The sequence below is a fragment of the Lepisma saccharinum genome, chromosome 16, assembly GCF_977018435.1.
Source record: "Lepisma saccharinum chromosome 16, izLepSacc3.1, whole genome shotgun sequence".
In the NCBI taxonomy this organism is placed as follows: domain Eukaryota; kingdom Metazoa; phylum Arthropoda; class Insecta; order Zygentoma; family Lepismatidae; genus Lepisma; species Lepisma saccharinum.
This window is the reverse complement of record NC_139244.1, coordinates 54,067,062-54,091,039: the sequence shown is the minus strand read 5'-3', so window position 1 is coordinate 54,091,039 and position 23,978 is coordinate 54,067,062. Positions and strand designations below refer to the sequence as shown.

The window sequence follows — 23,978 nt, the reverse complement described above, 5'->3', positions numbered from 1 at the left end:
AATTTAAATTCGGTCTAAGTTGCGTATTGTTTCATTTCAATGCGGCACTTGGGTCTTCTTTAAACTGATCCGGAAGAAAAGGTTCCTGGACCGCATTCAAATTCATCCGGAAAAGGGTTCCTGGACCGTAATTAAATTGATCCGGAAAAGAGTTCCTGGACCGTAATTAAATTGATCCGGAAAAAAGTTCCTGGACTGCATTTAAATTGATCTGGAGAAAAAGGTTCCTGGACCGAATTTTAAATTGATCTGGAAAAGAGGTTCCTGAACTGAATTGAAATACTTCACAGATAAAAAGGTTCTTTGCGATCCAGAATGCATTTACTCTCGATGATTTCCTCTCCTGGACCGGAATTAAATTTATTCAAAATTCCTGGATCTTTAACAACGCTGGTCCTAATTGCATCACAGATTGAGGCCCGTATATGGAGTATACTTATCTGAGAGGCCTTGACGGCACAGTACACTTGGATTAACAATGTATGCTGTAATTCTGATTCAGTTTTTCCATAATATTGTAACTCAAAATTCTTGTGTGCAATTCTATATTTTACTGCTTTTTTTGTTTATACACAGCATTAAATACGAGTCTATATTTATATTTTTTCTTCACAGTGCCAGATAATAAAAGTGACTCTTTACGGATATGATGACTGTGAGAGTGAAAATACTCTAATAACAAAGGGTGATCTGGACGTAGTGACTGACAATTGCTTACTAAAAATGAGTGGCGGAGTAGAAATACATGGATTTCTTAAAGGAACCTGGATGGTAAGTACGAAGGTTATTAATAGAGACCAGATTTTATCTTCCAGCACTCGCGCTGTTGTAAAAAGTACAACAATGTATAAATTTTAAAAGTAAAATGAAAAGCTTGGTCACCAACAATGGATTCCACCAATGTATTTGTTTGCTGGTCCTTCCTCATAGTTACTGCTAAATATATGGTTTCATTAGTCACAGAAGGATGAAGCAGTGAATGTGTGTCTGTTGTCCTTTTTACAACGCGCGAGTACTCCTGTGTTCCTTTTTCGGTAACACTTTACTATAAGTGAGACGTGTTTGTTCAAATTTACAGGAGAAAGTACTTTCGCAAATCATTTTCTGTAGCGTTGTTGAAGTTCGGGAATGTAGTTTTGGTCCATTTTGATGCGAATGCATGTGGTTTTCTACGAAAATCTCTTTCCGAAGCGCTATTGCTGCCGCCGCCATTTGCTTTCTGCACGAGAGCACAATGTTCCGTGTGTTAGATGACGTAAACCCCGTAGTCAGTGTTTCAAACCACGCCGTGCCTTTTTTAATTCCATCCCTATATTTTTTTTCATCTTTTTATTTTATTCAATGATTACTAGTATTCATAATGATAGGACTAGCGTAAAAAGCATTAATAAATAGTAAGAAAATAAAAAACTTCTTCATTGAAGAATTACAATTGTGTGACTGAAAATAGTGAGTGTTGTAAGAAATACAACGCGCGAGTACTCATGTGATTGCCAAGAAGGTTTAAAGGGAAACTTTTTTTTTATTTTTAACACAGATCATGGAATAAATAACAACAGTGTTGATAATTATTTTCAACCAACAAGATTACATGGCTTTGAGTTCCCTCTTTTTCCTTTTTCACCCTACATTCCTTTTTTTTTAGAAAAAAAATTTCCTTGGTCTCTTTTTTGACAAGATATCAAAAACTTTGTACGACGGAATTTTCCAGAAACAAAACATTCAGCAATTGTCTATTTGGTGCAGCTTAAAAAGGATAGAATGAACAAACGCTTTCTACCTCACCTTACCTCTATGAGTGTTGGGATTTCGTTTGCAGCAATTTCTGGAACAATGCAATCTGGGCTTAGCAGTAATAAACTCATTTCAAGCGATATGCCTGTTTAGTTGAAATTTGAAAGTAGATTCAGACTTTTATTGTGAAGTTTTTTAGAATAGTTTTAACTTTACTGTGTGACAGTAAATGCGGTAAGCTGTTTCAAGGAAGATTTGCACTCCACAAAAAATATTATTTTAAATGAAAAGACAATGTATTCCCATATATATCCTTTTTTGACAATACTTTTGAATTTTTTGTCCTTTTTAGAGTAAAATTTCCCCCTTTAGAATCCGGTATCTAGTTATTAAATAAGAGTAAATAACATTCCATAAAATCAACATAAGGTCTCTAAATGTTACATAAATCTATTCGTGAAAACATCTCAACGAATTAGTAAGGTATTTACGCTTGTATAGGCTGGGCATGTGTAAAATATATTTTAGGTTCCGTTTCGAAAAAAATATTCAGCTTCGGATGTCGCTCAAGGACAAAAGGAACAGAAGTATAGAACAACATGGAGACGCTTCAAGTTCCTGAATTCATAGAACCAAGATAATGCCACCGGATTGAACAAAGCGGTGGTGAATATTCGTTCCTCAATCATTACTTTAGTTGACTGGTCACTGGTCAGTGAAACATGGGCCAAGAACCAGCTACCGACTACTCAAAAACTAACCATAAGGTGATGTATATTTTGCTGAAAATGACGAATAGTGGGTGTTGTAAGTACACAATAAGTTATTGGTTATCTTTATCCGTAGTTTTTACGAGGCATATACTGTTATTTACGAATACATTGTTTTAAAATTAAGTACGATTTTTTAGTTTCCTCAAACGTAAGGGACACGATTTTTCTCGTCCAATTTAAGCCAACAAAAGTAGAACATACATACGGCTATATACGTAATTCTCATAGAATTGATTTCATAAGGACATTAGATGTAATAATTCTTGGGTTATATCTATGTAAGTTATAATTCTCGTTTTCAGAGGAGCTGATTCTAGTCTGCTTAGTCTGCTGACTTAGTCTGCATGAATGAATGAATTGATTTATTTTCGTGTTTCTGTTACTTTTGGCTAATTGTGAGGATGCGGATGAATGGTAATAAGATGAAATAAATGAAGCGACAATCAGAAACACATATCAACAGGCCCCACAGGGATTATACTGGCTCTGAGTCTAGACACTAGAGTCTCGCTAGTCTTCAAAAGGCAGTCCATTGTGTACTACGTGGAAGTGAGGAGATACACCCCCTGAGGAGATATTCGTCACAGAAATTTAAGCGAAGAAATGCAGGCTCGACCAGGACTCGAACACTAGCAAACATTGGGAGAAAATAAATTAGGCGAAACCATTACTGACGCCCTACATTACGCCCGGTCCACACTGGCGGAAAAATGCTTAGAAAATGCTTAACGTCTAAGCATTCTTTCCGCATTGTGTCCGTAAGGTAATGCAGAGAAAATGCTGACACTCAGCGGAAACTGAAAATACGTAACTTTTATTCAAGTGACAGCCAATTATATTTTGGTGAGGAATGTAAAAGTAGTACAATAAACCTGCTTCACAAACATCAAGTGGGTCTCAGTGTTGCCAACCCACCCCAAGAAAATTTCACCATATGATATTTTACAGGCGAAGCTAACCTACCAATAGGAGTTGGCAACACTGACTAGTTGCTTCACAACGTCTTGGAAAACGTCTTAAGACAAATATCTTAATCTTTAAGAAAATCGACTTCCGGTATGTCAAGATGTTACTTCCGGTCTGTCAAGAAAATTTTCTTAAGACAAATATCTTAAGACGTTTTCCAAGATACTGATTTTCTTGGCTCCTAATTGAGCTAGGATGACGATTTTAGGTTTGTTGGATAGGATTCGACGAGAACTATTCGACTAGCAAATAAAATCGATTCTAACCCCCCTCTATTTTTTTCTAGCATACTGATCTATTGCATGCTAACCAAACCTCTTGGGAGGCAGGGCTCTTGTAACGCCACGTATGTATGTATGTAATGCGATTTGGGGGGAAGAGGGGGTCAATTTTGACCTTACAGCTTAATTAATCTGCATGCATGCTTAATGTTTGACTTTTTTATTTCTAGTTCGACATGAGATAGGTGACTCAAAAGTAGAAAGGCTGCTATTTCACTTGTAAGGGACAACACACAAGATCTATTGCAAACTTTTGCTGGATGGCCCAACGGGAGTGGACGAAACAGTTTATTCATACAAACTGGAAGCTCGCTTTCCTCTCAACAATGGAAAACACATTATTTCCAGTGAAATATCGACTCAACTACCTAGAATGGCTACCACGACCTTGGTGACTGAATACTAAAAAACTACCGAGCGACTTACTTCACAGCAGTGTCACTTAGTTTCAACAAGAACAGTTCAAGGCTTCCCGGGTGTAATGCAAGGTTCGGCATTTATTTTTTTACAAGCAGATGAACTGGCTTTAGAATATGAAGACCCCTCTCACTGCGTCGGTTGCAGTTTTTCTCTGGTAATTATGCCTTGTGCTGACATGGGAAACATGCAATAAAAATGCATGATCAATGGTCAAGGTCAGAAGGTAGCGGAAAGAATAAACAGTGAAGTTGATACACGCAAGCTTTCAGCCGTATGATTTGAACAGAATTAGATACAAAATTGGATTGATCTTGCTTATTTATAGGGTTAGAGATGGAAGGCTTCTGTTGCTAAACCTTCGATTTTAAGAAAGCAAGAGAATTAGTTGGTTAATACCGAGCTATTAGGAACTGGCAACCTTGAAACTTCATGCTACAAGCCTCGCCCTCTACATGTTTATTCCGACACAATTCTCGCTCTCGTTATGCTTTTTTTTTTTTTTTTTTTTTTTTTTTTACAGATAACATCAAAAAGCCGTGACATGCGATTTTCTGGCCTTTTCATTCACAACATGGACATTCATGTTTCTCATCACATCGCAATGATGAGGATACTCAGTACCATATAGGGTTTGGCGAGTCTCAGAGCTCCAGGAAAAATAAACTCCTGTAGGATTTTCCGTGCAGCAGTGAGACACGCTAGCACCGTAAATTGAACTGCACATAATTTAGATTTTATTGAAAAGCAACCAGAAGCCGTGTTGGGAGCAGTTTGAAGACTGGAACGGCTATGCAAGAACACTTATTATAATGTAAACATGTCAGTATAATGTTTCCAGAATTGCTTTTCGATAATGTTCGATACTTAATTTAATCAATTGTTAGACAAAACAAAAGAATTTGAAATAAGAATTACGTCTTTCCTCTTTTTTAGGTACTTGAGAAACTATTGTAACACTTCGTAAAGCTGTATATACTATTTCCAATTTTTTTTTTGAGCCTGAAATTGTGGTGAAATTTTTCTGTTCTTTTTCACTGTTCCTACAATAGTTAGCCCAGTTTTTAACAGTACATCTACAAATTCCATGGAAGTATACCAGTTATCAGTAGTTACATTTCTGTTGGTATCAAAATTAGGTTTACACAGTCTTACTAGGTACAGCCTGTCTATGTATAGAAAGCTTTTTCTCGTTTTCACATAACTGTAGCCCATCTGTTCCTTTATCGCAATAGAGATAAGTATTGTAAATGTAATGTGTTCTGATTATTAGTTCTAGTTATATTAGCACCAAGCGAATAGCAAGCTTGAGAATTGACATTACATTCACTCAGAACTTGCACAATTGCTTTCAGGGTTGACAAATCTCATACAATTCAGAAGTACTGCAAATCTAGCTGATGACATGGTTACTCGAAATATGTCCTGTTCCGTCTGTAGCAAAGAGAGATCGAAAGTTTTTGTTGTTCTATTTAAAATTACACTGTAAATGAGGAGGCCAAGAAACTTTTCAGTTCTGTAAGGGTACAAGATTTGAGCACAACTCTATCAGAATTAACGTATTTGTTTCTCACATTTTCAATTCTTTTTTTGTTTGTCCATTTTAGCACGTTCTCCAGCATAGTGTCTGTGATAATGTAGCCCCATGCATCAACTGGATCTCCTTTTTTTTTGTAGTTCGGGATGAAACAAAGAATTTTAATTTTATTATACTCTGGGACCCTGGTATGTTTCGTAGTCTCCACTGAAGAGCTCTTGAATCTATTTTTTTTACTATAAAAATATTTGTCACTTGCGGTATCAGGTCCACTGTGTTGGTTGTCTTCATCGCCGTCAACTGACACGAATCGGTATCATGATTGCTTTGAATATATTCTTCGTCCTCTGTATTGGAAAAATTCAATATCTGACACATCACTTGAAATCTCGGCAAGCATATTTGCAAGTTTCTGTTCGAAGTTCGGATCACGAAAGAAGAGGTCGTATTGCCTGATATATTCCATATTTTTTATTTAACTCACAGTACAGACACAAACACAGTCGTGACGTTCGCCAAAACCGACGCAGTGAGAGGGGTCTTCATATTGTAAAGCGAGTTCATCTGCTTGCTATTAAAAAAAATGCCGAACCTTGCAGGAAACCCGGGAAGCCTTGAACTGTTCTTGTTGAAACTAAGTGACACTGGTGTGAAGTAAGTCGCTCGGTGGTTTTTAGTGTTCAGTCACCAAGCCCGTGGTAGCCATTCTAGTATCTTAGTAAGGTAGTTGAGTAGATATTTCACTGGAAATAATGTGTTTTCCATTGTTGAGAGGAAAGCGAGCTTCCAGTTTGTATGAATAAGCTATTTCGTCCACTCCCGTTGGGCCACCCAGCAAAAAAGTTGAAAACAATTTCTTGAAGAGAAAAAAATACTGTTTCTTGTCACATTGCTACCAAGCGTACGTACATGAAGAATATGCATGAGTTGATTTATTGATTTCTTCTTCTCTTCTTCTGAAGGCGTACGTGCGCTTTATTCAAGAACCGGACTATTTGTGCCTTTCGAATCGAATTTAAAGAGGGGTAGAGAGAAAGAGTACCATGACAAATATCTATTGAAGTTTTAAGATGAGCCTCGCAGAGTTTTGTATGTCCTCTCCTAAGTTAGTGTCTCGTACTTGTGTTTTCGGTTTCTAATGTGGACAGGTTAGAAACGAGTGTAGGAAATAAGAATCCCTTGGGCCTAATCCTTAATATATATATAATATTGTTATTATTATCCTGCTGAAAATGATGTTATGATGATAGCCTAGGTGTTCTCCGTCGCCTTTTCAGAGTGGCAAATGTTTAACTCTATTAATAACATTAATTGTTGAATTTTATTTTTCAATGTTGAATTAGGTTAGAGAGAACTGTTCTGCATATTCAACGAATTTATTTGATTACAATGCAACAATATTTTACATTTCAACGTTATCGTAGTCGTCTAAACGTTTGAGAAAACCTTTTTTTGGTTACGAAGATATGAGGAGAAGAGAGAGTGGTTGATTAATTTTGAGAAGAACTTCTTAATAGGGGACCTAGACCGAGAGATTCAAACCATGCCTCAGTCCCTTGTGACTGACTTAATTCTTTACACTCATCAAAATATGTACTTAAGAAAATGCCTCAATCGCACGAGCTATGGCATCCTTGGGTATATTGTCATCCTTTGTAAGCATCCAAGCAACCACATGTATAAATTATAGTCTCCCACACATCATGCTCTTTCATGTGAAACTTGGCAAGGATAAATAGATTCGCTTCCTCCACCATCAGGGGAGATGGGCAGTGGGAGCTCGTATACCATGAGGGGTTGAATGGACCTAAAAGCAAAATCGGTTAGGATGGAAAAATAGTGGATATATAGATTATTCTCAGATCAGGATGGGCTTGTATTTGATATGATTTCCTGTCTGATCATATGTGTTTGGGTTAAGGCTCCGTATCTACCCCGCAACAATTCTTTTCTTCTTTTTCTTATTATCTGATTTCTATATTGAACATTAGAAACAACACATTTCCATTAACAGTATTTCATGTTATGCAAACATTTAAGTCTATACGCCATCAGGGGTGGGATTGCCACTACCTCATCCGACCTAGATCAGGATATGTATTGTTACATTTTATTGCTCGGGTCATTTTTGTTTTTCTATATGTACAGCTATAGGTAAACGTTGTAACTTAAGCCCTCAGAATCAAAAGTACACCTCTGTTAACCGCCTCGTGTGGGGAGGGGGGACACTTGTAGTTGTTGGTGTAATGCACTTCGAAGCAGACGTGCCCCACTTCGTCAATTTCATCAAAATAACCATTATTCATCCTCATCGTTGCCATTAGCCAAAATAGCCTCGCTTCTTTTTTTTACAATTTTCGTAGTGATCTCCGTATGCCCTGGTCATTTGCAGATTAACAAAATAAAATGTCTGAAGTTTGAACACGCCATACCGGTGCAAGCTGTTTTTTTGTGATTGTTCTCCTCGATTATTCAAAGTGTCTAATTTTCGCATATTCAAATACGCACAGCTGAAGGGGGTTCATGTCATATTAGTGATTTTAAATTGTATTCTCGGAGCCATGCACACATTTCCTAACATTGTTGCCTTGTAGTCGATGAGTTGTGCAGGTACAGCTGTGAAGTTGTTAATAAGACCCAACACAGACAAATCCCCCAACACTGCTTTTCGACATAGATTTTTAACTAGAAAATTGTTATGATTACAGTACACCCATATCAGTATAGAACAACATGGTGCCATTTTCTGTTTCTGTTGCCAACAAAAGCAAATCTACAGACCACAGGTTCGAGAAGCAAGACATTTTTTTTAAAAAAAAGAAATTCTCCTGCACATAACATGGACCACCTATAGCAACGATATAATATAGATCGAATTAACAAATATAATTCAAAGTTATGTAATGAGATTTGATTTAGTATTTAATCACAGCAGCAAAAACAAACTCTCCATTCGCTTCACATCAGAGATTAACTATATTTTGCATACATGCAGGTACGCCCCCGCGAGGTGTGCTATTGGAAGACACGGCGCCTCAATACAAGTGAGCAGTGGAGTAAAATTCTTTCTTTTATTTTGATGTGAACAAAGGTTTTAGTCCATGCATTGATCTGAACCCCCTTGTCCAAATAAAACGAAAGCTCCGGTCCCATCTGGAGACTGCAACACTGATATGTATGTCTATTCAGAAAAACCCAAAAATTTTAACATCCATGGACAATACCGTTGCGCCCTCCATGTGTAATATTTTATTTCCCCCTTGTTGGCTGAAGATGCTCGAGACTGCTTTCGAAATTATTTTCAGCCTCACATCACGATACAATTTCATCACACACAGGCAAAGAAGTAAAAGGTAACATTTCTCTCCTTCCCTCGCTTTTAGCCATCGTCCAGTGTCCTTCTACATAGCGCGACTAGCAAATGTATTGAAATCGAAATGAGAATTATCCATTTTTGGTCTCCCCTCCCTTCTTTGCATGCATGTTGCGCTGATATTGAAAACACACCGCTATGCTTTAATAAAAAGAACATCCATTGTACAACTCTATAGGTCGAGGCTCATAAGCCTCGTCCATCTCATGCCAGGGACTGCATATTTTGTGTACAGTTTATAGTGGCATCATATTCCTTCACCAGATATCAAACTCGAGAGACTTGCAAGACAGCTCAGGTTATAACTCATTACTAGATCTGTTTTGTCCATATGACAATGCTTGCTATCAGTAATGAAATGTTTATGCTGTTTAACCTAACAGCTGAGGGGCCATGGACTGAGCTTTTTGCATTCCACATTTACCTTTGCTAGTGCAATAAATTTCAATGTTTTAAGTTATGCAATAATTTTGACATTATATTCATGTCCATCCCCCAAAACTAGATTTATATACACAACCAACTCACTCTTGCAATATATTATCTGATGCGACATTGTGAAAGGTTCTCGTATGTTCGCGAAACAGGAAATACACGTCATAGCTTCCGTGAATTGAACGCAAGGTTACTGGGGCACGCAAAATACCGTAAGAAGAATTATATATTCCAAATGCCGGCATCATCCTTTTTCTCTTGCACAAATAGAATAATCAGGCTGAATTTACAGTCTAAAACCACCATGTTCTGGCAGCAAGTATCAAAAACTTGTGGTTATTTTATTATATGTTAGGCGATATTGATAGGAGGTGAGTGAAATAGTTGTTGCAAGTTACCTTTTAAACCCAGTACATGTGTAGGATAAACTGCGTATAAGCTGTCTCACTCTCCCTCTCTGTCTGTGTGTCAGGTGGTCGTGTCGATCGCTAGTTGTATGTCACAGCTTAACCCGTACTAGGTAATATTTTTTACATGAGGGAAGTTAGCATACTCTGCTAGGGTATATGTTTCAAGCTTCTAGCTGTAGAGCATTAGCTTTAGCCTATTTGCAAAAAGGTAAGTTTGGTAGCACTGCTCGTCGAAAGCAGCTCAAACAGTGTTGCTAGCTGTAGGTTAATTTTCCCCGTTATACAATTGCAAGAGGTGAGTTGCTTATACCCTATCTGGAAGGCTTGGTGTGTGTGTCCATGGCTTATGTCGTAAGTTAATTTAGTTTGCAACAGATCTTGTGTGTTGGCCCTTACAAGTGAAACAGCAGACTTTCTACCTTTGAGTCACCTGTAAGGCTATATGTGTGTGAGCGGGTGAGGTTAGTTTAGTTCACGATAGATACTTGCATGGACCTGTCACGCTATGCACCACTTTCTGCCTTTGAGTCACCTGTAAGGCTATATGTGGGTGGTTGGGTGAGGTTAGTTTAGTTCACGATGGATCACACTTTTAATTTAGACAGTAAAATTAATCAGAAATATTAACTCTACTTCAAAAAGTAAAATTGTGTGTATCTCATGTCGAACTAGAAATAAAAAAGTCAAACATTAAGCATGCATGCAGATTAATTAAGCTGTAAGGTCAAAATTGACCCCCCTCTTCCCCCCAAATCGCATTACATACATACATACGTGGCGTTACAAGAGCCCTGCCTCCCAAGAGGTTTGGTTAGCATGCAATAGATCAGTATGCTAGAAAAAATAGAGGGGGGTTAGAATCGATTTTATTTGCTAGTCGAATAGTTCTCGTCGAATCCTGTCCAACAAACCTAAAATCATCATCCTAGCTCAATTAGGAGCCAAGAAAATCAATATCTTGGAAAACGTCTTAAGATATTTGTCTTAAGAAAATTTTCTTGACAGACCGGAAGTAACATCTTGACATACCGGAAGTCGATTTTCTTAAAGATTAAGATATTTGTCTTAAGACGTTTTCCAAGACGTTGTGAAGCAACTAGTCAGTGTTGCCAACTCCTATTGGTAGGTTAGCTTCGCCTGTAAAATATCATATGGTGAAATTTTCTTGGGGTGGGTTGGCAACACTGAGACCCACTTGATGTTTGTGAAGCAGGTTTATTGTACTACTTGTAAACATTTAAAAAATGATATTTTCACCAAAACAAAAAAGTTGAGCCCCTTCCCTTTCGCTGAGATGGGGATGGCTTTTATGTCAGTGTATTTTGAGATATTTATTAGTAAGCTTTTTTTAATTACTCATCCGAATTAATGTGTTTGCATGCCGTGTGTTAAGAATAAGCTCTCGTACATGAGTCATGACTTACCAACAAACAGATTTCCTCTCTGCATCTGAAAGCTGAAAAAAGGTTCCTGGACCGTATTTGAATTGTTCTTGAAAAAAGGTCCCTGGACCGTATTAAAATTGATGCGGGGAAAAAGGTTCCTGGACCGAAACTAGTTGCTACCTTATTGAGCTGCACTATACCTATAGAATTGGCAAATCTACGGCCAGTGAGGTTGTCAGAACAGTTTGTCGTGTAATATGGGACACTCTACAGAGCCAGTGCTTTCCTCACCTCAACCAACGGAAGAGAGGAGGAAGAATATTGCAAACGGCTTCGAAAATCATACTAATTTTCCACACTGCATGGGAGCAATAGACGGGAAGCATGTACGTGTGAATAAACCAAAGATGAGTGGTTCGTTGTACTACAACTACTGAAAGCTCTGCGACGTTTGGTAACAAAGTACAGCAAATTTCATTCCACGCCGAATCTTTTCTGTTTCTGTCTTTATATTCCTCACACCGAATATCCCAAATACATGGCCTCTTTTCCACTTCCATAATAAATACTTCTGTGTCTATATATAGATCACCCATCTTCACTTGCAAAAACAATGTTTATCAGAAACACAACGCTAGAACTCAGAACCTCGTGGTGTGAAACAATGCACAAAGCGCGTGACGTGATCATTCAGCCCAGCAGACGTTCCGCTCGTGTGGACGATACCATAAGACGCAGTCAGCCCAGTCTTCGTTCCGCACTTTGTCCGCTATGGGCGATGCTTACGGAGTGGGGCAGACGTTCAGCATCCGCAGGCTAGTCAGTCCGTGTGGCCGATCCTATTACTTTCTTCAGCCATAACAACCAATGCTTAAAGAGTGCTGATACGTTAAGCACTCTTTAAGCATTTTGTCCGCCCGTGTGAACCGGGGCTTAGTTGGTAGAGCAACGGTATGGTATGCTATAGGCCAGGCTTATTCAGTTGTTTAAGGCCTTTGAGTTTAAATGGTCTGATTGGTTTAACCCTAAGCAATCACACTTTTGTTATTTAACATTTAAAGAGTTAGTATGTGATTGTTATTTCCATTGGTTAATATTCTGTAACAACTCAAGGTGGAAATATCAGGACAAACCAAGTAATCACCAGGTTCCAAGATAACGAACAGCAAAGAGTCGAACGAAATTTACACCTCTATTCGGACGTTAATTTTTAAGTAAACACTTACCAAACACAGAATAAGGAGTCGATATTTCGCGCCTGGCCACATGTTCACAGATGAAGAAAGCAATTTTCTTCTTCTGTAAACATGCGGCCAGGCCGCGATATATCGACTCCTTATTTCTGTGTTTGGTGTTTAGTTACAGGGTATCCCAAAATACTGCTTACTCTCTTTGAAAGTTAATAATGGGAACACACACTAATAATAGCAAGTATCAACTCTCTTGCGTGCCACATACCTTAAAGTTATAGATGTTAATTGGTTGCTATAGAACAGATGGACAAATCAACAAACAGCAGATATGATTTCCACGGGAAGGGAAGCACGGGTAGTGTCAATTGTTTGTTTCATGCATTCGCCCACGACTTTGTCGGGTACATATCGTTCTTCAGTTTCCCAAAGGTAAAAAACTAACGGTGTAAAATTGAGATGTGGGTGGTTATTTGACACTTCTTACATTGCTCCAAAGAAAAATTGCTCAACACTGCCACTTTGGGAACACCAATGGTGGGCTGTGATGCAACTACAAATAACATAATGCCTATACAAGCTCAGACACACACACTCAATGTACAGGGTGGATCAAAAAGTCACTTAACACCCTCGGTACAAGGCCACTGCAGCTTGCAACATGGAAATGGTGATGACCAATCGTTGCCAGCCGAGGGGGAACCACACTGACGCCACCCGCACGGTCGGCGGCCATCTTGATGTCCGCCATCTTGAATTCAACTTCAGAATTTTAAATGGGAAGGGGGTGATATGATATATCAAATCAGGCTAGAATTTCACAAGAAATGCAATGGTGAAGGTTTTTTCGACGTATTTTTAACCAGTAAAACGTTATGACTGAATTCTTGTACCAATTTGCTCCTTTTCGAGGTGTTAGAAAAATGCCTTAAAATTTGTTTAGCGCATCGGTAATGCATTGAGATCGAAGTGATGTCTGGAGAGAGAAGTTCGCATGCCATTGCACAAGATTTTAATCAGGTACATCCACGAAGAGCTGTGCATTATGAATGGTTGTTGCAAACAATTTACAGTGTGACGTTTCCATTGAATGAAAAGTCCTTCAATGTGGTTCCCCCTTGGCCTGATAACGATTGGTCATCGCCATTTCCATGTTGCGCGCTGCAGTGGCCTTGTACCGAGGGTGTAAGTGACTTTTTGAGCAACCCTGTAGATATTGCAGCTTCAAATACAAAAAGTCCAGTCAAGTTATCTCTAATACTTTCTCTGTTATTAACATTCAAAGATTGTAAACACTAATTTGGGTGCGCACACGTGTGCGTTTGTGTGTGGGAAGGGGGTGGTGGCTGTTTTCAAAGGTTTATAAAATTAAATTTGAAAGTAAATTTAGTTTTCTACAAAGTTTAAAAATTGTGATTGTGAAAGTCATAATTCAGAGATTAAAAATTACTGCTAATCAGGGATGCCCGGGGGGTTCATGAAGCGTTTGCGTCATGGGAATCTTTTGGGGGACAAAATTGTATACGAATTCTATATATCTTAACACAAAAATGGGGGGATCGTATCGTTAGATTGACTTGTTATTGATTTTTAGTTTTGGTTATAATGTTTACTTTTTCTACCTACCTGTGGGTAATCGCGGGGATAGGGTTGAAATGAAACACCACCGCTTATGCCTTTAGAATCGGTTTGGATGGAGAGGGGTGGCATTAATGCAATGTTAGTCGAACAGACAAACTGTGCAAAATAAGGTTGACTAACAATGGCGGTGAGCCTAAGGTATCTAAACTAAACATATATTGCTTAAGTATATCTGTATTATACAGTGATGCAACCACAGGGGGGTCAGGGGCGTCCATGTACCCCAACCATCGACGGAAGTCAATTCTAGGGTAGCAACAGGGGACAAACATGACAACCAAGGGCACCTGCAGGGGAAGGGGGCACAGAGGAGCAATTACCTCTTCGATTTCAAATTGTATGCAAATAAAAATTCATTTTGTAAAATTTTCTTATTTACTTCGCTCGCATTATCTGCTTTTCTCGTTTTCGTCAAGTTCACAGCTGTAGCTAGGGGCGGCGGGAGTCGGCCATGGGCGCCGAATGATCTAGAAAAAAGTTGTGAAAGAGAGAATGCCATGGCATCCAGTGATTTTATTTGCTCCCTATTAAATCAATATTGTGTTCAATTGCAAAAATTGGATCATTTTGTTGCACGCTTCGCTCGAATTCTGCTTGTTTTCTGTAATGTAATGTATTTAAATAATACTGTGTTGTGTATTTGTATTGAATAAGCTTTGAATACATACACAATTTAGTGTAAGCTTGTTGCATACGTATTCTCTATTTTATGTCCAAATCATAACTTGTACATGAAAGTTACACTAACGTATCTTCGGAATGCATTTATCATTCATTTTCTGCCATTCAAAAATGCAGTTTGTGTGCTTGATTTCCATTATTAGCTAATGTGAAATTGACGGTGTTGAAAAATATTTCAAATCCTTTGTTCCACACAAATGCTTTACCACGTCTTTGATACCACTACTACTACTGGTAGTAGTAATAATAATAATGAAGCCATTATTAATTTTATTATTATTATTATTATTATTATTATTATTATTATTATTATTATTATTATTATTGGTACGTTTATCCTGGTGCTTGCCTCCCCAGACAAAAATTCGTGTTTACACCTCTGATATTATTTTTTTCCGCAAAGATTGTCTGACAAGAATAATTTGAGTATTTAATTCGGCATAAACGGGGAGAGGGGATGTTCTACCATTTTGGGGGAGTACGTCATGGGCCTTGGGGGAGATGGGTATCCCTGCTGCTAATAAGACATTAAGCCTTGCGACAGGTTAAGTTTGCAGCAAGTTCTATGTATTAATCCACGCGAGAACGGCTCTCAGCATCTCCCGTGGCAATCTTGCCTCAACCGTCGAGCTGTTCATTTCACAGGCAGCGAGAAAATCGGCAGTATTGCAGCGGAACTATATTCTGCGCGCACGTTTGGGTCTACATGTGTGAAATGTTGCTGCAAACTTAACCTGTCGCGGGGCTTAGATAAGCAAATTATCATCTTCGTCATTAGATAGAAATGCAATGGCTTCTTCCGAATACATGGACAAAAGTACTTCACATTCTCGACACATGGCAGAACATATTAGTCCAGATCTTTCACGTAGAATGTAGGTACAGTTGGATTTACAAATGCACATGAATAACTCTGGAGAAACATGGATTTGTGCCGTGTCGTTCATGTGTGTTTGTGAATGTCCCATCATCCACTTCATTCTATCACCATTCATCCCTGTCGTTGCGATTAGCCAAAAGTAGAAAGAGCGATGTTGAATCAAAATTAATCAATACATTATCTTTGCAGCCCTAAAGCAATAACCAGAGGATAAAATATCAAACTAATTATATTTTAACCCTTTACTACTGTGGACGCTGATAATCACACAACTTCCAGGGGTGGGGGGGTTCTGTCAGACTGCTGTTTTGATTAGGAACTTTGAACTAGCCTTTTTGCTATTTTCAATTTCTGACGTGTTTAACATGAATGGACATGGTTATATATCACTAGTTAGAGCATTTTTCAATTATTAGTATCGTATTAATCCATAAGATTATATTTTATTTAAAGTCTCCCTGGATGCTTCATGTTGACTTGGGCATTCACTTGTTTACTTCAGCTGTCTCACCTCTGTGGTATGTAAATAATGCACAGTATTGTGTTATGCAAACTTCCTGATGTATTCAGGATATTGAAAGTTCCATCAGTCTATGGAGTCAGCTGTTTGCAATAGAGGTAGTAAGAATCACGATTCGGCATGGAGGAAGGTCTCCATGGCATGGGTGATATAGAGGTGAGGCAGACGGAGAAGGGATTGACTTTTGATTTGGATTAAGGAGAGAGAACAGCTTAGAGAAAGGATTTGAGGGAAAGTGAGGCGAGGCGCTGGTCAACCTTTAGCGAAGCCTACAGAGGACTTAGTTTATTTTATTCTTCGAAATTATCATCACTCTTCAGATAGACAGGTACTTATCCTAAACCAGCCATGATTCAGGTTCGAAGGTTCATAAAACCCAATGAGTGACCATTGTCTTTTCTAATTGTTAAGCTATTTTGTTTTAGTTGTGCCTTTCGCACTGCCAAGCGTTTGACTTTTCATGTTAATGACGAGTGCTTTCATCATTGAGGATAAAAGATGAATAAGTTACATCACCCATTGATTAATTGTGGGAGTGACTGGTTTTGATCCCCATCATTACGTAGAATGATACGGTATTTTGTTAAAGAAACGAAATGGAATTTATGCAAAGAGGAAGGAAATAAGCCAAAATTTGCAACAATGGCTCCAAATTCTTAAAATCTTTACATTTATATATTGTCAGAAATGTAGGACTTCATAGTAGTATGTAATCTTTTGCTGAAATATAAAAAGTAAAATGAGCCATTGGAAAGACAATGCTACAAGAGACATATTTACCTACTGTGGCACCTCTGTCAAACTAAATAGAATTCAATTAGATTTGAAAAAACAAAGGAAAACCTCGTGGCCTTGACAGCGTGTAGCCACAGAGAAGATTATCTTCTCTGTGGTGTAGCCATCACCCCAACTGAAAGGTATGGAGAAGGGTGCACTTGTTGTTGGAGGGGTGCGAGGAATAACGAAAAAAAAAAGGAAAGGTTTGAGAGACGGTCCATAGTTTTTAAGCATTAAGAAGGAGGCATTTAAAAGTAGAGGAATTTTTACTATTTCTTTGTATTGAGGTATTAGCTGATTCGGTGCACCGAAACTTACAGTCTCTGCGTAATTGATAGGCATTTATTCTCTTTTATTTATACGATATCTTGTATCTCATACTATATATTGTATTTTATATTATATTATGCCTATAATTTTATAAATGTATTCTAAAAGTACATATACAATGTGACAATTCCAAACTTTTTTAAAGTTGAATGGATGCTAATAAATCAATCAATCAATAGATGATAATAAGATACACCTTGAATGTAAATGTTTTACTCGGTTTGGCATACTTGCATATGTTTTGGACTGATTTTATGTTCAAATTCATATTTATGTTTAATTTATCGTTACACATGACGAAAACAACATCATTTTCGAGTGTTTGGTATATTTATCACTCTCTCTCTTTTGACAGGTAACTTTCTTGGCCAGTGGTGTAGAGAGGAATGTTACTGACGTTTGCACATATATATCTTACGACGGCGAGGACGATGGAGGTGCTATGACGCAGCTTTTTTTCGACGCTGTAGGACTTTCCAAGGAAGACTCTTGCGACAAAGAGAAGGTATGTTTGACACAGCTCGAGAGGAAGCTCACCGGACGCGTATCTGGTTTCGAGCCAGCACCTGTTTCTCTTAAAAGCGCTGTCCTGACTTTTACCTCCAGTGTTTATACATCCATTCATTCACTGCGATGTTGTACTTTCAAGGTCTCCACTTTGTATAGAAAGAAAATAACACAACCTAGCAAAGGCAACTGCAACCTCACGTTTATTTATTTATTTATTTATGCTTTGCACTTCTACAGAGGATTGAACCTCCAATTACAGAAGGCGTACACTGTGTTTGAGTAATACAATAGAAATTACATGGAAATATACAAACACATATTCATTCATTCACGTACAATACATATAACATACAACATACAACATACAACATACGTAACGCATGAGATATATATACACTTATCTACACACATTTAGGCAAGAGGTTTAAACGTAATTCACAAATATTGCACAATGTAAATGGTAACATTTATATTAAACAATCTATATTTTATAAGAGTTTCTATAGCACTGAATCTATTATTCTTTTATATCTGTCAAATGGAAATGAAAAATCTACACCTTGGTAGTTTGCAACAAGGATATTGTAACTGTGACACATTCTATTTATTGGTGAGTTTCTATATTTCTGAGTTTTTGAAATTTTAGAAGTTAGAATATTTCTATTACGCAGATTATTTTTTCTTATATTGAATTGTATTTGACTAAGAAAGGAGCTGTTGTCTAAGACACCATTAATTCTTTTATACAAGTACAACTGTTCTAATATATTCCTCCTATTACTAAGACTCTTAAAACTAAATACGTCAAGAAGATTATTATAATCCACGTTATTTTGTCGTGTGGGACATATCATATTTTTTGTAAAAGAGATACCTTAGGAACCTTTTCTGAATTCTTTCTATTCTATTTTCGTACGATCTATACATTGGAGACCAAATAACGGATGCGTATTCAAGTCTACTTCTTACTATGCTATTATATAAAGTTGTAATACAATCTTAAAATCTCTAGAATTCCTTATAACAAAACCTAATAATCTGTAGACCTTATTTACCATATATGATATGTGTTATTTGAAGGTCAAAGCAGAATCAATCAAAACACCAAGATCTTTGATTAGGTTCGCCTCTGGAAGTAATTTACCACAAATTGAATATGTACACCTCAAATTATTTCTTTTATTCGTTAGTTGCATAAAGTAGCATTTATTTGTATAAAATGTGAGATCATTTAAGCAGCTCCAATCATATAGTTTCTCTATATCTTCTTTAAGATCTATTGTATCGTCTATACCATTAATTACTTTGTACAATTTAATATCATCAGCATACAAAAGAATCTGTGAGTTCTTAACTTGTGTTAGATCGTTTACATACAAAATAAATAAGAGAGGTCCTAGATTAGATCCTTGTGGGACACCGGAGTTTACAGTATATTCACATGATTTTGATTCTTCGTAAGTTACATATTGTCTCCTACCCTGAAGATAAGATTTCAGTAAATTCAACATATTGTTTGTTAAACCAAAGCCTGATAGTTTATGCAGAAGAATATCATGGTTGATTTTATCAAAAGCCTTTGCACAGTCAATATAGATTGTGTGTACAGCAAATATACAATAGAATGCTTTATATACATCTTGCACAAAAATTCGTTAAATTGGTTGTAGTAGATCTCCCTGGAAAAAACCCATGTTGGCAATAGCTTATGTAGTTTTTGACATGTTTGAATATTCTTGCATATAAAATTTGTTCCAACACTTTAGCAGGTGCACATATTACAGCAATTGGTCTATAATTTTCAATTCTTGTACATTCACCTGATTTTAAGATTGGGCAGACTTTAGTTAATTTCCAAATCTTGGGGAAACATTGTAACTTCTTAAATTATAAATAAAACATAATGGTTTCTGAAGAACTTCGGCGCAAGCCTTAATTACATATGGAGGAATTCCATCTGGTCCACTGGATTTTTTCGGTTTTAATTTTTTACTGCATACCAATATTCCTTGTCAGTGATTCCATAATTAGTGAGTGAACTAGAAACCTTTAATTCAACTTCATCGGTAATTTCGTATGTGCTAGGATATTCAGCATAAACAGATTGAAAGTATGAAGCAAAGCTGTCAGCTATACTTTGATTTGTTTGTAAAGTTCTGCTGTCATGTATCATAGTTTGATTTGAATATTCGTTTTTACCCTTCTTATTACGTACATAGTTCCAAAAATATTTTATATTATTGTTAATGCTTTCCTCGGTTTCTTTAATGTACATACGATAATTGCCTTTGCCTTTTTTCGAGTTTCTCTATATTTTGTTTTACTATAATCAGCGTATTTCATGCGTTTTCTATGATATTCCTTAAGTTTTAAAGTTTTCATACTTTCTCCAGTAAACCACTGAGGGTATTTGTATTTTCTGTGGACCTTCTTCTTTGTTACAGTGTTATGAAATACAGAGTTCACATTTTCATAAAAATAGTTTACAGTCTCTTCCACTTCACGCCCAGTTTATGTCTCGTAACATTTTGTATAATGTTAAAAAGTATGCCCTCTTAAAATCTAATTTTTCTACTGGATTTCGTTTCATCACATTTGTTGATATTTTAAAATGCACATTTAATATTAAAGCCGGGTGGTGAAGATCTTCCTTGACAAGAGACATCCTTATTTACGATGATATTGTTATGTACATTTGTTAGAATTAAATCTAGGGTTCTACTATTGTGATTTTTAATATTGTTAATAGAATGTAAGTTATAAAGATTCAAGAAATTGTCCAAACTTCTGTAACAAGTTCCACCTGTTTGCAGGTTGGAATCTACAATTTTCGGCAGATTAAAATCACCAATTACAATAATATTATTGTTTTGCAATTCTTCGTAGTCTTCAAACAGATTATAGACCGATATATAATCATTCAGAGTTGATGAAGGGGTGAAGTATACAGCAATTAAATAATATATTCTATTATTTAAGTTTAGTTTTACACATAAAATATCCATATTATTGTCTAGAATAATATTATCAGATCTTATATTAGGTTTAATAGCAATTAATACGCCTGCTCCTCTCTTATTTTCTAACCTGTCATGTCGGAACACATTATAGTTATCATCAAACAATTCATTACTGTATACACCACTATTTAACCAAGTTTCAGTAATAACAATTATTTCGTAACTATTCACAATATTATTTACATAAAACTCTTGTGTTTTTGTATTTAGACCTCTAACATTTTGATAGTAAATGGAAATGTAATTTGGGGAAGCCATTTAGAATCATGTGAATTTAGTAATAATATCTTCAATTGTCTTTAAAACAAAAACATTCCTGTCGCCTTCTCTTTTTCTTAGTTTAATTGCACCTGAACTGTCAACCCACAAGAATGCATAATTTTTCTCTCGTTTTATTTTTCTTGTTTGACCATATATGATCTTATGAAGAGGTGTTAAGCTTTCGTTAATATATACACTGTCTTTACCAGAAAATCCTACATGGGTACAATTAAGATTCCTTTTAACCTTTCGTTTTTGTACAATTTTCTCTTTATCTGCCCGCCTTACAAATATAACAATAATACCTGCTGATTTTTGATAGGGAAGTTTCCTTAACCTATGGCAAGTGTCTATCATTTCATTTTCCACTTGCATATCTAGAGCCCGTCCTACATTTTTCACAATTTCATAAGGATCTTCATTTGGGTTTTCGGGAATGCCGAAAATTTCCACTATATTTCTTCTCCCGTATTGTTCAAGTTCATCAAGCTGAAACTGCGTCTCCTGAAGTTGTTTCTTAAGTTGAGTGTTCTCCTCTTGCAGCCGTTCTACCTGTCCAAGACATGTGGCGATGGTCTCGGATTGCTTTTTTTATTAAATCAACATTTTCATCCAGTTTTTGATGAGCATAATTCAATGATTTGCTCTGTCTCTTTATTTTGCTTCCTCAGTTCCTCCACTTCCTTTGATAGCGTTTGCAATAGTTTGTATACATCCATCATAGACGGTTGACTCATTTCACTTGGTTCCGAAACACTTTCAAGAGATATACTACTGCGTCTATCCTTTACACAATTTTTACAGTGCCATACTTGTTTCGTAGAATTTATAAATTCTACATCTGCGTCTTTCAGCTGAACACATTTCGTATGAAACCAATTAACACAGTTGCTACACTGTATTTTTGATAAAAGTTCTTGCCTCGAAACAGGTATCGAACACACTGCACACGCATTCATGGCGAACGATTGTGCTCCAATCGTGCTGTATAAACAATGTGACTACACTTGTCGTTGAAACTGCTGTTCTTTGTTTACATTGTATTGAGCGACGAGAAATGATTAAATATATCACTTTACATTACTAGTTTGGATTGATTTATGTATGTATATAATCTACAGTACTTACTGCATTTGTTTTATACAACAGGAATATCCAGTATAGACACAAACACTGAGTAAAATAAACAAATTTGCGGAGCACAAACAAACGTTCGTTACTGCATCTTCTTCTTTCAAATCTAAGAAATCTCTAAAGAAACTGAATTGGCAACATCGCATTAACTCCACGTGGACTTGACAAGTAATGTCAGTTCCTAAAACGGACGTTATTGGTGGGAAAGGTTTGAGGGGAGGATCTACTGGGCTCCACGCTGACGTGACGAATGGTTCTTTACTCCTGTAACAGAGGAACTAATCTCTTGGAACTTTCTTTGAAGTGAAGTGGTTTTCGAATCTAATGTCTAATTCTTCCAAGGTTATTCCTTAGCTATTGAAGTATATTTTGCAGGGATAAAAGTATTTGAAGTCCCGCACCGTGGGCTTGCGGTTAGGTGCCGGCTACGGGACGCGAGTCTCCTGGGGAAGTGTAACTACTTTTCTCCTGAGATATCGGCCTGTGTATGAGACCTGTAGCCATCCTCCATCGTGAGGTAATTGGGAACTAGGAATGAGTAGAGTTGTCTGGTCATGAAAACCTACAGCAACGATAGGGATTCGACAAATAAAAAGCCACTCCTTTCAAGTATCTCGTTCGTAGCAATTTTTAATATGTTGATTTAGAATAGGATTTGTATCTACATAATCTATCTGGTCAAAATAGGGGTTGTTCTTTGATAAGCTCTCAGTGCAATTTGTCTCAAATTAGGTTTAGAATAATTTTTTCAATGGGTTTGTAGCAGTGACACAAAATAAATTGGGACGAAAGTTCTTAGCCTGGGATTGGTTTGATCTTCACTGGTTCCTTTTTCTCCAGATCTTTGGTATAGTCGTATTAGTGACATTCATAATGTTAGTAGTTATGTACCCGCGTTGAGTCCGATAAATCAATTGATTGGAAAAGATCGCTCAAAGATAATTTGATGATGTAGGTGTGGGGGCAAGCAAGGGTATTATTTTGAGTGATGACGTCATAAATTTGAGTGATGACGTAATAAAATGGACGTGGCTTATTTTGTAAGGATTTTGATTGGTGTGGCGTCATAAATTGGGGGGGGGATTAATTTTGTGTGGATCGCTTTGATTGGTTGTTGGGGAGGAGGAAAAGTATGCGACGGTTTTTCGGTGACGGTTGGTTTTCTGGGAATTGGAGTACGTGTTTCCGGTGTCTGAAAACAGATGGCGTTGATGATTCTGAAATTCTGGAAATTTGGGTACGTGTTTCTGTTGTTTGAAGAGAGATGGCGTTGATGAGTCATTCTGGGGAGGAGGTAACAGTTTGTCTCGGAATTGGCGCGGTTTGATGAGCGGCCGTTGATGAGTTTGAAATTCCAGGAATTGGGTGTGATGGGTTTCTGTCGCGGGTGATTTGAAAATAGAGTAAAATGTGTAAAGGAATATATATATTCAAAACCTGTATTAAATATTGAGTCCGAGTAATAAACAGTCTATACATACAAAGAAATATTATTTTGTTGAACTATACTTACAAAATTCTCTCCGTCCATCGTTGTACAATAACTGGTGTACCGTGAAAGATGTTGAGGAAGAATTCAAAACTTAGCAGGGATGATAAGAACAGTTCTCACTTCCGTGTAGGATGACGGAACGGATGCAACATTTTTGTATCATTCCTGAGATAACCACAACTTCCTCTTGGAGGCTGCATGAAAGAGATAAGTTGATTCACACAACTTCCG

General features: G+C 37.0%; 1 protein-coding gene across 2 annotated transcripts in view; it reads left to right on the top strand.

Moving 5' to 3' along the window:
- LOC146000089 (uncharacterized) overlaps window positions 1-23,978 on the top strand; it is a 216,517-nt gene that overhangs the window by 8,509 nt on the left and 184,030 nt on the right. The window contains exons 2-3 of one of the 2 annotated variants that reach the window (XM_083137422.1): window positions 616-771; window positions 17,686-17,835. The exons of the other annotated variant lie outside the window; for it this stretch is intronic. Coding sequence (XP_082993548.1) covers window positions 616-771; window positions 17,686-17,835 — 306 coding nt within the window. The remainder of the gene's footprint in view (window positions 1-615; window positions 772-17,685; window positions 17,836-23,978) is intronic. 2 annotated transcript variants of the gene reach the window in all.